The 12,776-nt window shown below is 45.6% G+C and overlaps 2 protein-coding genes across 2 annotated transcripts in view; one reads left to right on the forward strand and one right to left on the reverse strand.

Annotated features, from left to right (window-relative positions):
* Nucleotides 1–6,329, forward strand: part of efcab6 (EF-hand calcium binding domain 6) — a 32,589-nt gene extending 26,260 nt beyond the window's left edge. Inside the window, exons 23-29 of the mRNA XM_036518499.1 lie at nucleotides 351–545; nucleotides 931–1,158; nucleotides 1,678–1,893; nucleotides 2,380–2,569; nucleotides 3,747–3,931; nucleotides 5,495–5,644; nucleotides 6,207–6,329. Of these exons, the coding sequence (XP_036374392.1) occupies nucleotides 351–545; nucleotides 931–1,158; nucleotides 1,678–1,893; nucleotides 2,380–2,569; nucleotides 3,747–3,931; nucleotides 5,495–5,644; nucleotides 6,207–6,329 (1,287 nt within the window). The remainder of the gene's footprint in view (nucleotides 1–350; nucleotides 546–930; nucleotides 1,159–1,677; nucleotides 1,894–2,379; nucleotides 2,570–3,746; nucleotides 3,932–5,494; nucleotides 5,645–6,206) is intronic.
* A 4,260-nt stretch (nucleotides 6,330–10,589) lies between these two features.
* LOC118770496 (metallophosphoesterase domain-containing protein 1-like) overlaps nucleotides 10,590–12,776 on the reverse strand; it is a 37,101-nt gene continuing 34,914 nt past the window's right edge. The window contains exons 6-7 of the mRNA XM_036518214.1: nucleotides 12,082–12,195; nucleotides 10,590–11,197 (exon numbers count right to left, since the gene is read on the reverse strand). Coding sequence (XP_036374107.1) covers nucleotides 11,079–11,197; nucleotides 12,082–12,195 — 233 coding nt within the window. The 3' untranslated portion in view covers nucleotides 10,590–11,078. The remainder of the gene's footprint in view (nucleotides 11,198–12,081; nucleotides 12,196–12,776) is intronic.

Raw genomic sequence — 12,776 nt, forward strand, 5'->3', positions numbered from 1 at the left:
AATGGAATTCTAATGGAATTCTATTCAGCATTCTATTCTACAGTATTCCATTCAATGTTCTAGTCTAGCCCTCTGTACTCGTTGTTCTTGTTGTCTGAATTCAGTACCTTCATATAATTCCTGTTTGGACATATGTGGACATATTGCATAAAGATCAAGCAACAGAGACCTATACAATGTATCAACCTGAAGTAACCTGAAGTATTCACTTTAGAGATATGCTTTGTTGAACCTCATTCAAGGTAATAGGCAGTGTAACAAAGAATATGTGTTTACATCTTTTTTTTTTTACTCTCACATGAAGTGGTGAGGCTGTATTGCTGGATCTGCTTCTCCTCTTGTATCTTCAGGCCTTCTCGGCATTTGATAAGAGTGGGAAAGGCACTGTCCCAGCCTTGGAGTTTCGGCGGGTCCTGGATCATTTCTGCGTCCGGCTGTCAGACCGGCAGCTCAGACACTTGCTGGCCAAACTGCGGGTGAACGAGGAGGACCACACCATCCCCTGGAGGGAATTCCTGCTCCGCTTCCACCCTGACAACCAGGAGGTCAGCCTACACCTGAACCCCCAAAATCGCCTCCCCCATCCCGGCCTTATGAAAAGAGCTCCCCAATAAATATAACTCACTTCCAATGTTGTTATGATAAAATCCCGTTTTGATAATTGTACTGAAATGTGTGCCGGACATAACAGTGAAAGTGTGTTTTTAGGTGACATTGTGTGTGTTTCTATATGTCTGTGTTAATAGTTATAATACTGTCTGTGTATGAGTGCAAGTGTTTGTAGAGCTCTGGTAAGTGAATCCGGCTGTATGTAGAATAAAATGGCAAGAGTGAATGCTGATGAATGCTTTTATACTTGAGAAGAATGTAGTGAAAGTAGTGAAAAGCACGTCTGTGCTCATGTGAACACGTGAACCCGGCATGCTGCAGACAACAGAGGAATGGCTGGAGAAAGTGAGGAGAGCGGGCCAGCCTGCCAAATCTCGCCCCCTGCCGATTGAGGACGTCCTAGGGCGCATCCAGGAGGTGGTCTCTGCCAAGCTCTACACCATCACCAAGGAGATGGCTGACCTGGACTACGCCCACATCAACGTCATCTCCAAGGAGGACTTCAGGAGCATCTGTGACCACCATTTTATGAGGCTCACTCTTGAACAGGTATGAGCTTTTTTTCCCCCTCTCTCATGGAAAGACTCTTCGTTATTTATCAAATAAATGCATTGCCTATAAGCATTACTTGTTTCAACCCAATTCACTGTGTGGGCTCAGCCTTTTTGTGCTAAAATGAAAAAAAATATGGCATTTTGAAATACTGCTCGGAGGGTATAAATCATTATGCAGTCAATTAGCCTCTGATTTATCAGTGTTACTCCTGCAACCTCTGCGGTCACTTCAATAGATTTGTTTCCAGACACTGCTGAGAATTTGTTATGGGAATCGTCAACTATATGTACATCAGTCTTTCATGTGGAAATGACTGTGTGCTGTAGTTGGCAGGTTCTCTGAATAAATTAGTACTTATAGCAATAAAATGAAATTCTTGGGTGCATTTGGCCTAACACCAATAAACACTGAGTTTGTTTTAACTTTTTTTTTCTCTTAATTAAGAAGCACTTCCATAATCATTTGGCTGTTTTTTTTTTAAAGAAGCTGCACCCATTTTCTCTCTTCCCCTAGTTTGAGAACTTGTGGAACCAGCTGCCAGTCAATGCATTTGGTAACCTGGAGTACCGGGAGTTTCTGAAGAGATTCAGTGGAGTGACTGGGGAGAAACCGCCGAGTCCCGAGAGAGGTTGCCCCTCCAAAGGGTCTCCGTCCCCGTCTCGGTCAGAGGTGGCCCCATCAGTCCTCCGGCGACCCAAAACTGCCCCATGCACCATCGGCCACTCACAGGTACAGTGTTTCAGAGGTGGCCTGATAATACAAACACTCATACACACACACACACGCACATTATATATAATATATATTATATTATATTACAACGGTAATAATGTTCACTCTAATACTATACAATACTGTACACAGATAAGTATAGTATTTAGGTCTGCCCTAGCACGAGATGTCCCTATTACTGAGGGACCAATTTGAATGAAAATACAAGCTTATCCGAGCAAAGTCGAGAGCATTACTCTTGGTTCTACATTTGTGGCCAGTGGCCCTCACAGTTGGGCCCTATTACACAGTGTTAATAATGTCTACTCCAGCGCTGAACATGGACATCTAAATCTAAATCTGCCCTAGCACAGGAAGTCACTGCTAATGCAGGTCCAATCTGAATGCAAATATGAGGTTAGCCAATCGCTGTTGAGAGAGTACTTCCTGGTTATATTTGTAGCCAGTAGCCGTCACTGTTGTGCCCTGTCTGCCCTCCTCCAGTCGGCGGAGCAGAAGGAGCAGACGGGCCGCCCCTCCACTGCGGGGGGGAGGGCCACACCCCTGCAGAACGGGGAGGTGGCGGAGAGGAGGCTGAGGAGCCAGATGCAGAGCTGCTGGAGGGTGGTCCAGAGACGCTGCCGGGACCAGGACACAGAGGGCGCCGGGCACATCAGTGTGGACAGCTTCCTGGGTAGCGTGGTGTCAGCGGTGGGATTGATCACAATCACCCGTGATCAATGTGTATTTTGTTGACAAGCTTGACTTGAATAGGAAAAAGCCTTCAGTGGCTTATAAGCAGAAGTGCACCTCTTTCTTGAAGCCAGCTTGCCTTAATTGCAGCACTGCAGTTTTCTGTTATCCGACAGAGCCCTGATACACAGGTCACCGGTTTTTGCTTATTTAGATTAGCGCGCTGGCCTCTCTGGAGGGAAACTGTGTGCTCCCAGTGTAATGAGTCTGATGAAACATCGTCGGCGATCAGCCATCCTGAACCCTCGGTGCGCCCAAACATCTGCTAACGAGCCCCCCTACCCAGCTTCCGCCCACAGCCCCCCCCCCCACCCCCCTTCCCATCTCATGCCTGGATCTCCCCTCCCCATCTGATGCCTTCCCACCCCCCCACCCCCCTTCCATCTCACGCCTGGCTGCGCGCACACATGAGCGCTTCTCCGCAGAGCCTGTCCTTCTTTCTCTCCTAGTACCACCCCAGTACCACTGTGCCAGGTATCGGGGTGCTCTCCCCCGGTTTCCCAGCTGTGCTGTATGCAAGGGGAGAAGCCTGTTCATCAACCAAGCCTTCTCAGACTGCCCCACCATCTCACTCTGTCTGCTCCCAGTACTTGGAGGCACCGACAACAGAACAAAATAAGGGGAGCAAAATGGCCTAGCGTCACGCCATAATGAACCAATTTTAGTTCACAGCAGCGCCTCTCACACTGAAGAAGAAATGATCTGCATTGTTCATAGAGAAATTTCTCACAGGGTTATGAATGAAAGATAGATCACAGCTCCGTCTCAACCGAGACGATCCTACATATTCTGAGGAGGAGTCATTTTGTTCTTAAGCATCACGTCCAGAGAAATCTGATCTATACATTGCAGGACAACAAGAAGCAACAGGTGGTTGATGAATTCCTTTTTGTTGCCCTACTGCTACCGTCCATTGTTGGTGGATGACTGTGACTGTCCTATTGTTGGTGGATGACTGTGACTGTCCTATTGTTAGTGGATGACAATGACTGTCCTATTGTTAGTGGATGACAATGACTGTCCTATTTTTAGTGGATGACTATGACTGCCCTATTGTTAGTGGATGACTGTGACTGTCCTATTATTGATGAATAACTGTGACTGTGTTTCTGTCCCAGCCATAATGGGGGACCTGCATGTGAAGATGACCCAGCCGGAGCTGGAGCAGCTGGCGGCGAAGCACGACATTAAGATCAACGGCACGCTCTCCTACCCGGACTTCCTGCGCCAGTTTGTTCTCTCTCTGAAGCCCCAGGCCACGCCCGCCTTCCACCGGCCCAAAGTGCCCCTGCCCAGGAGACCGGTACGACAAACAGCTCCAACGGAAGCGTTCAATCCGTGTACAGTATATACCAAACTACAGAAGGAAAAAACGGTTTCAGAGAGGATTAAGAGTCCCTAACAAACCCCAGAGGTGTGAGTAAAAGGCACTCGTATAAGCATTGTGACTACCCAATGTTTGTTTAGAGCTGTTAGTCAACAGTATGGTCTTATACAGGTACTATGTAGAGAATACACAGAGAAATCACACTCACAGCCGATAATTAGCACAGGTGCTGGGGAACAAAATAATTATTGCAAGCAGAAGAACAAGGAATACACCTGCACACTGCTTAAATACTCCTAAAATATTTGTTAGAAAAGCACAATATTTTGACCAATGTGGCCTTGGTCAGGTTATGCATTCCACAGCATCAAGCCAGACCTGTTTAAACTGACATGTCAGCAAATTAGGTGGATGAGCCCCCCAGACTAGCCAGTTGTCATATTTACAAAGATGAATTATGTATTATAAAATACATAAACATGCATAATAAGAAAAGAAGAAGCATACAAAAAACAAACACACACAATACCTGTCCATAATGAAGGCAATTACTCTAAAATTCACATGCATTACAACCATCAACTTCAAGAAATACAGACAAGAACCTGCTTTTAACTGACAATTATCAGGTTAAAACAAGGGCTAAATGAAGAAATTAAGTTCCATTCCAACTACTCCTCCTGAACTAGACATCTTGGTCCTTGGAACCAGCCAGGATTTCTTTAGTTTTCACACTAGCAGGTTCCGTTCTCTGTTCTCATTTACACAGTCTGCTAATAGTTTACTGCTGGGAGGACGTCATATACGAAAGGTGGGTGCAGACTCAGTAAAATACAATGGGGGCTGCACCCCCACCCCCACCCGCACCCCCTCCAGCCCTGTTTTGACACTTCCTCGACGACAGAGTTTGTCAGCTTGTGAAATTTTCGGCAAGGGAGGAACGGCATGAAGCCGCGCCGAACAAAGGGAGCGCGTGGGCTGGTGCCGGAAGATTCCCCCCTGAGTGAACTGCAGGCCCCCGAGCTATAGCACGCCGCAGCGGGGAAAGCGAGCGTGTGCCAGGCAACCAGCGATCCCACCCCCTCCCTGGCCTTTTAATACAGAGCCTGCCGCTCTCGATAATCTCCACTGTCTTCCACCCGAGATACAACGCAATAGCAAGCACACAGCCCTCAGGCCCCGGATTGCATCGGTGGTGTGAATTCAGTTTGTGCTCAGACTCCAAAAATGTGGAAATATGAAGAAACATGAGAAAGCATACTGTGGGTAAAGCACAGCCTGCTAATTGACAGTACAGTAAAAAGCATACAATCAAGCAATCAGTTTGCTTCAAGATGTTTCTGACCTTGCCATAGATGGTTCTTTCATAATACCATGCCCAACGATCACCGTTTCAGCACAGTCTTTGTTTGCATTAAGATCGCTGCTACCTGTTCTATGAGGCCAGCAGTGCCCAGTATCGTGGTGCTGATGGTGGATGTGCTTTTCTCAGCAGGCTCTGACGGTTCGATTCAGTTCTCTCTCTCTCTCTCTGTCCAGATGAGTGCCGGGGTGCTGAGTGGGCAGTGCCTGGCTGCCATGCTCAGGATACACGGCCTGGTCCAGCGGTTCTGGAGGCCCATGAGGCAGAGCTTCATCACCTTCGACCGAACCCGGAGCGGCCACATTTCCCTCGGGGACTTCAGACAGGTACGTTCACCTTGCCCGTGGCGACTGCCGGCAATTCAGTGGGAGGTACTTACTCATTTCATTTACTTAAACCATACACAGATGGTCTACATCCAGCACTGCCCCTTAATACTACTCTTATTTAATACTATTAGGTTCAGGCTTGTACAAAAAAAGATTAACACATACATTTACAATTAGGAAGGGATCAAAGGCTTTGCTTATTGACCAGGGATGTTTTTTTTTTTTTTTTGCACAGCAGCCAAAACTAAAGCACTGGAGGTGAATGACACAGAAAACAACATCTCCGTTTCAGCTCAGTGTGTAACTGTCACAGTTCCCCTGTCACAGTGTGTAGAGCTTCGAGCTTTGAGGAGCTGCATGTTTTTGTATGCCAGTTCAACAGCTGCTGTTTGCCACCTCAACCTTTGGACCATCCTCCAGCCTTAGCTGCTGGGCTTAGCTGCTGACTGATACAAAAACATTGCAGAGTAACTGGTTGGGCTTCAGCTGTGTGCAGTGGAAAAGGTGTATCAGTTTTAAATGCTGTGCTAACACAGTGTTTTGTTCTGTTCTACTGCAGGTGCTCGGGCAGTATAGCATCAACCTTTCAGAGGATGAAGTCTTCCATCTCAGTTCCTACTTTGACAAAAACCTTTCTGGGAAGATCTCCTACAATGACTTTCTCCATACCTTTTTAACCTGAGATAAACCCTTCAAGCTGTCTGTCCTTCTACAACACTGGTGTGTGTATCAGCTAACACTACAGCAGAGTTAATGTTTGGAGTGTACAAAAATGGAGAAAATTTAACCGATCGAAGCATACAGATATTTGCATAAAATTTACATATGGACAAATTTACATTTTTAAATACAAATTCCAGTCTGGGTTTTTTTTTTTTTATTATCACCAAAAATCTCTGCGGTGTTTGTTATGATAAATGTCAAACGAAATGTTGCCATTTTTTAAATCACTAAAATAAAAAATGTTATACATTACACCACTGTAGATATTCTTTCTTCATTTGCGCCTTCTATAAAGAATGAGCTAGTGACAGGAACATTAAACAGACATTTGTCACATATGGAACTACCAGTACAGCTGATGGAGAGAAGAGAATGACAATAGAGCACATACTCTGCATACCTGAACAAAAAAGGGAAAAAAATTCTGAAGGCTTTTCTACAGAGACATCATTTAAAGCAAACTGAAAGCTATCTGTAAGTAGCATATCGTAGAATAAATTACTCTCTATCCCCCAGGATTACTGATGTAATTATTTGACTGAAGCTTCTTGTGTGCAGAGGTGTGGAAGACAGAATTTGCAATATGGAACAAAGTCTGATTTTTGCAGATCAATTTGAAATAGGTTTCGTAAGAGTTTAGATAATTCTAAGGAAATAAAGATCCTTTGATTTTTTTACAAAACAGTAATCCTTGCACTAATTTTACAAGCACGATTCAGACAGAGAGGAAAAAGACAAAAAGGGCACACAACCCAGCGCTCAACACAAGTGTTCATTTCATTTGCGCAATTGATCTTTCCCAGAACCAGCCAGACTGAATTACAGTGTATGCATGATGCAGCACAGTGTAGGTCAATATTTAAAGGTTACTTCGATAAAAATTTGATGCTGTTCCTCACCTTACAGGTAAAGTAATATATTTACAAGCAAGGAACAGTAGAACACTAAATTCTTTATGCTTTCTCCCTTTAATCAACCTCTTAATTGCACATTAGGCTTCTCTCATTGTGACAACCGCTGCAATTGTACAGGAGAACTGACGTAAAATGAATGTCATCCACTGAACCACTTGCCCACAGCCCACAGAAATAGGATTTTTTTCCCACACTGCAAGTCTTAAAGTGAACCACAGTGACGTGGGCACCAGCTGGAACATTGGTTGAATTTCAGGGTGCCCAAACGTTGTGAGAGGAGGAGACCCTGTTGATAAACTTGTTAGGCCGCTGTGGGCTCCTGATCAGTGTTGGGTGATGACATAGCTGGGACCAGACCTGAGCCATACAGCTCAGCCTGGACATGGGGCCTTCTCATCTGAGCCACTCAGGCTGGGGTTAGAAAACGCACAAGTCATTTTAAAAAATAATGTATAGCTGATAATTCATCAATGCATTGGTACTAGCAAGGGATACTGCTAGCAGCTGCTCGTTTTAGGTGAAGCAGAAAATTACCTAAGGGTAATTCAGTGCTGTAGTAGGCTTGTATAGTGCTGTCCTCTTAACACTCTTCTCAAAGAATAGGAAATGATGGATCATCATCTAATTGTGGTCACCTAGATTTGCACTCTGGTCAAAGTAAGAGCTGCGGATTCATTCTGAAATCATCAGTTAGGGACAGACAGTTGACATGGCTTTATACCGGTACATGGGCCTTATATTTCTCACAGCCATGAACAACACACTTCACAGAAAACACAGGATTAAAGAATGAATAACGCCAATCTGATTTATAAGTGTAGACTGATACTGAAATAGAGTTACCATATGGGGGGTGAAGGCCAAAAAGTCCACCTGTCACCTTTACCCCAAAGGGCTGGGATGGAGCTAAAATCCAGAGAGAATAAGGGACGGAGCAGTGCATTGTGGGATTTATATGAGAGTTAGATAGCCCCGAAGTTGGTTTGATTGGAAACCAAATCAGTATAAATATCTACAATCATAAAATGAAAGGAACAGAATATTACATTTTAAATGGAAAGTGATTAATCACTTTAGATGGTTTTTGGTCCTCTACTGTGGGAGCTAATAAAATACATAATTAAATGAAACCATTTTATTTATACATTCCCAATAAAATGCACAACACAAGAAATGAAACAGAAAAAAACGTTTTGAACTTCTTTCATAATTTAAATATAGAATTTCAGCATGCCCAAAGGAAAAAAGAAAGCGCCAAAACCTTAGACGACACTGTTAAAAAAAGCAGGAATTACACACAGCTTGTGAGGCAAGTGCATTAAAAAAATCCATATACAGTATTATACATTTCAACACAGTAATATAATTTTTACAAAAACAAATGTTAAAACCAGACAAACTGATGACCACCCTGTTTAAAGGAACAACAACAAAAAAAAAAAAACACAAAATAAAACGCTTGGATTTAAATCCACGTTAGTTTTCCTGTAAATCTTTTATTCCCAGTCACACACATTTGTCTTGTCACAGTTGTGTCTTCTGCCTCTTCCTCTACATCACCAGGTGAGACCCACCCCCTCTTTCTGTGGGTTCCCTCTACCCTTCCAGTGTTTCTCCATCACTAGCTCATCCACGAACCCGTAGTTCCTCCTCCCTGACACTCCCTCCAAAGTTGTGGCAATATGTAACACAGTACTTAACGACAATTTCAGAACTCACAGTAAGACGACACGAACACTACTCTAAATATGCCCTTTGTGATGCAATCAGGGTCACCAAGAATCAGCGCAAAACGCACCTGTGATGCGTCATGTGACAGTATCACAACACCGCTGGAAGAGCTGCCAATGGGAGCCAGCAATGGAGTGACCATAACTGGCTCGTGTGCCCGCCGCTGTACCGATTCGCTTAAATGCAGCATTGGGTCTTGCCAAATGATTGAAAGCGCCTTGTAATTATCATTCATTTGTACTGTACTTGTTGAGTAATTGGACTCCATTCATCTTCAGACAAATGACATCTGCATTCCCACCACCAGGACTACATGAAACATTAATATCAAATGCAGTGATTGCTAATAAAGAAAATAAATTTGAAACTCACAGGGGTAAATTGTAGCCAGGAGGCTATAAATGAGAGCCTTAAATCAAATTAAAGCAAAGAACACCGAGATCAAAGTTCCATTGTTCTCTTGGTATGCCACACACACACACACACACACACACACACACACAGAGCCATGGTATAGGAGCTTTGATTTTGAAGTCTCATTATTTTAAAAGAGCACTATTTACAGTCTTTGACCTGAATAAAACAAGAGAACACTGTATTCCAACAAGCATGAGTAGCTATTAAAACGTGTTGGCAACAAATACAATCACATTTCACTATTCATTAAACATATTCTCATCCTCAAACCTGCTTCCAACAGGAGATATTAATGCTGCCGCACTTACCTTACACCTACAGAAATATGACATGATTCATATGATTTCTTTCCAAGAAATGAAAAAAAAAACTATTTTCATTAACTGCCTACACAACAATTAACATATGAAACTCTAACATTTTCTTACCAATAAGTGAAAATATTACACCCCTCAGCCCAACTAAAGCGTACTGCGTGGAATGGCATCATTTGCATTCTGGAACCTTGTTTCAGAATGCTGGAAAATAATATTAACATTCCAGGGAGAGTCACCTTTTCTATTCACAAGGGGCAACAGGACAGAATTAATAAACACAGAATGTTCTGAGTCCACAGTACACAGCATACCCGCAAGATGATTATACGAAAAAGATAAAACTGCTGGTGACCCCAAAATAAACTTGTTGGCAATACGACACGAGCAGATGATGAGAGGTTGAGCTTATTAGGCACAGAGACATTACTCAGAGAGCAAAGGGAGAGCCCACGAACACATTTTCAAATCTATAAGAAGCTTACAGAAAGTTTTAATGAGTCCCAGGGGAGCGGGTGTCAATGCGCTTGACATTCAGTTTTCACACGGACCCGTGGCAGGCGGCTTCCCGCTCGCTCCCGCCGCTTTGATCTGCACATCCCCGGGCCCGTGTCTGCGCGGCGATCAGCGGCGGCCGGGGGGCCTTGATGTGAGGGAGAGCGGCGTGTGGCAGCGGGATGGAGAGGCAGCGGAAGCTTCCGCTGTGTGCTTATCCCCCGCTTGGCGCGGGGAGACACGGGCAGCTGCACTCAGAGTGGCAGCGCGTTCCGGAACTCCGGGTTCCGGCGTCTCTGAAGTTCCACGGTTCTACTGTTCTGCTGGGGGGGGGGGGGGGGGGGGGGGGTTCACACGGCGGCCGGCTCGGGGGAGACAGCGCTTGTGGCTCCTCCATGAAATAAAGAATACATAAGCAGAATAAATACCGAAGAGGAAAGCCAGCCCCCGCGTTACAGAGCCACCCTTTTTAAAAGCCCGGATCCGGGGGGGAAGGGTTGGGAGAGAACCTCCTCTCTCTTACGAGAGACTGTCAGCCGATTGAAGTGCAACGGAAGAGTGAAATCACAGATCCACATCACCTCAGAGTCCGCAAGGGAGGCGACTGTTGTGCAATTGTTTATGTCGAAATAAAAAGAAAGAAATGCACGCAACACAACCTGCACACGCACATTCTACAAGAAGCAGGGCCCCAGGGGCTGCTGGGAAACGCAGTCCTTCAGAACGCAGCATATTTACAGCCCGCTCCCCCACCGCGCCCACCCGGCCTACCTACTGTCCCACAGGGCCCTGCGAGCAGGGGGGAGGGCGCCGGCACGGGGGGCCCCCCCCTCTCTCTCATGTGCTCCTGGACGTGGGCAGGTCCACCACTATGGGGGCGTTCATCGGCTGGAAGTTGACCGTGCAGGCGGAGGCGTTGACGAAGGTGGTGGCGCCGTCCGTCATCATTCCGTAGCCTATCAGAGGGGGGAACAAGGAAGAGGCGTGTCTCCGCTGTGGCTCTCTTTAAACGCTAACGTGGCTGTGGCTCCGGCACCACCTGCTCTGCCTTTTTAAAGTCTGATCTAGTTTCTAATCTGGAGGGCCCTCTGGGAACAGCAGCGATCTGGGGAGTGGCTGACCTGCTAACCTGGAAAAGAGGCTCGAGCCCTCTGAGTCTGCCTCCCTGGTGACACACCGGGATGATCAGATCTGCCGAAAAAAGAGTTTCTTTCCCGCTACTTCACAAGACTTCAACTTTGAACACGAAATGTGAACATCAGGCCCAGCTACTGCACGCAAGCTATGTGATTCACACATTTATTCACACTGATTCACAATGACATCAAGAAAACTTTGAGCCATTCAGGATGGGAAATGGCTGCCACTGCAATGTCGACAGCGTAACAGAAACAGAGACCCCATTGCCCCATGCGTTTCACGGTTATGGTAAGGCTTTAAGTATTTATCTATTCTCAGAAATTCATATGTGCATACTGAGGACCTGATATGAACATAAATGGGGAGCGGTATAGCATAGTGGAAAGATCAGGGCTCAAAACCAAAAGACTGCTGGTTTGATTCCCCACTGGGGCTCTGCTGCTATACCCTTGGGTAAGGTACTTAACCCAGAATTGCCTCAGTAAATACCCAGCTGTATTAATGCTCTGGATAAGAGTTCCTGCTAAATGAAAATAATGTAATGTGATAAAATAAACTGCATGGTATCTATTAGAGCCATGGGCAGGGAAGGCATATACTGTACATATGTTAATTGTTTACCCAGGATCTGAATGTGTAGGTAATGGGAGGTAAAATCCAACCGAACGCATCAGAGACAGGGAAGGGAAAAGCGGCTTGCCTTCGTGGATGTGTCCGAACACATGCAGTTTGGGCTGTACCCGTCTCTGCACCGTGTTGAGCAGCTCGACGCACCCGACCCGCTGCATCTTCCTCGGGACCCAGTCCAGGAACCCTGCAGAGAGGGGGAGAGGAGGCGGACACGGTCAGCCTGCTCCGCTCCGCCCCGCATTGCCCTGCTCCGCTTGGCCCGGATTACTCGAAAAAACTACATCTGACATACTACACATTTACCCAGCAGGACGTTTACAATCAGGCAGCCCTGTGGCACAGTGAGAGGGCGTAACGCTTGCACTACAAAGGTTGATGGGTCAATTCCCTGGTCAAGTACCTTGCCAACTACCGCTGTACACTTGGGTAATGTACTTAACCTGAATTGCTGCAGTAACCCAGCTGCATAAATGGTTAACGTGACAATATTGTAAGCTATGCAAGTCACTCTGGATAAGAGCATCTCCTAAACAAATGTAATGTAATGTACAAGTGAATCAAACTGGGTACTTCACACTCTCTCAAGTGGGGTTTTGACTTTGTGGTTGAAAGCCCAGTATGCTAACAGTTGTGGCACCTGTAACCTAACAGTGCTATGAGAAAAAGGGAGAGAGACTGGAGCCACTGAGAGGCCATGGTGAATTCACAACACAAGCATACATTGATTAAGAAAAGAAAGGGTGGACTCACTCTATACAATGGCAT

Source organism: Megalops cyprinoides, chromosome 23 (genome assembly GCF_013368585.1).
Source record: "Megalops cyprinoides isolate fMegCyp1 chromosome 23, fMegCyp1.pri, whole genome shotgun sequence".
NCBI lineage: Eukaryota > Metazoa > Chordata > Actinopteri > Elopiformes > Megalopidae > Megalops > Megalops cyprinoides.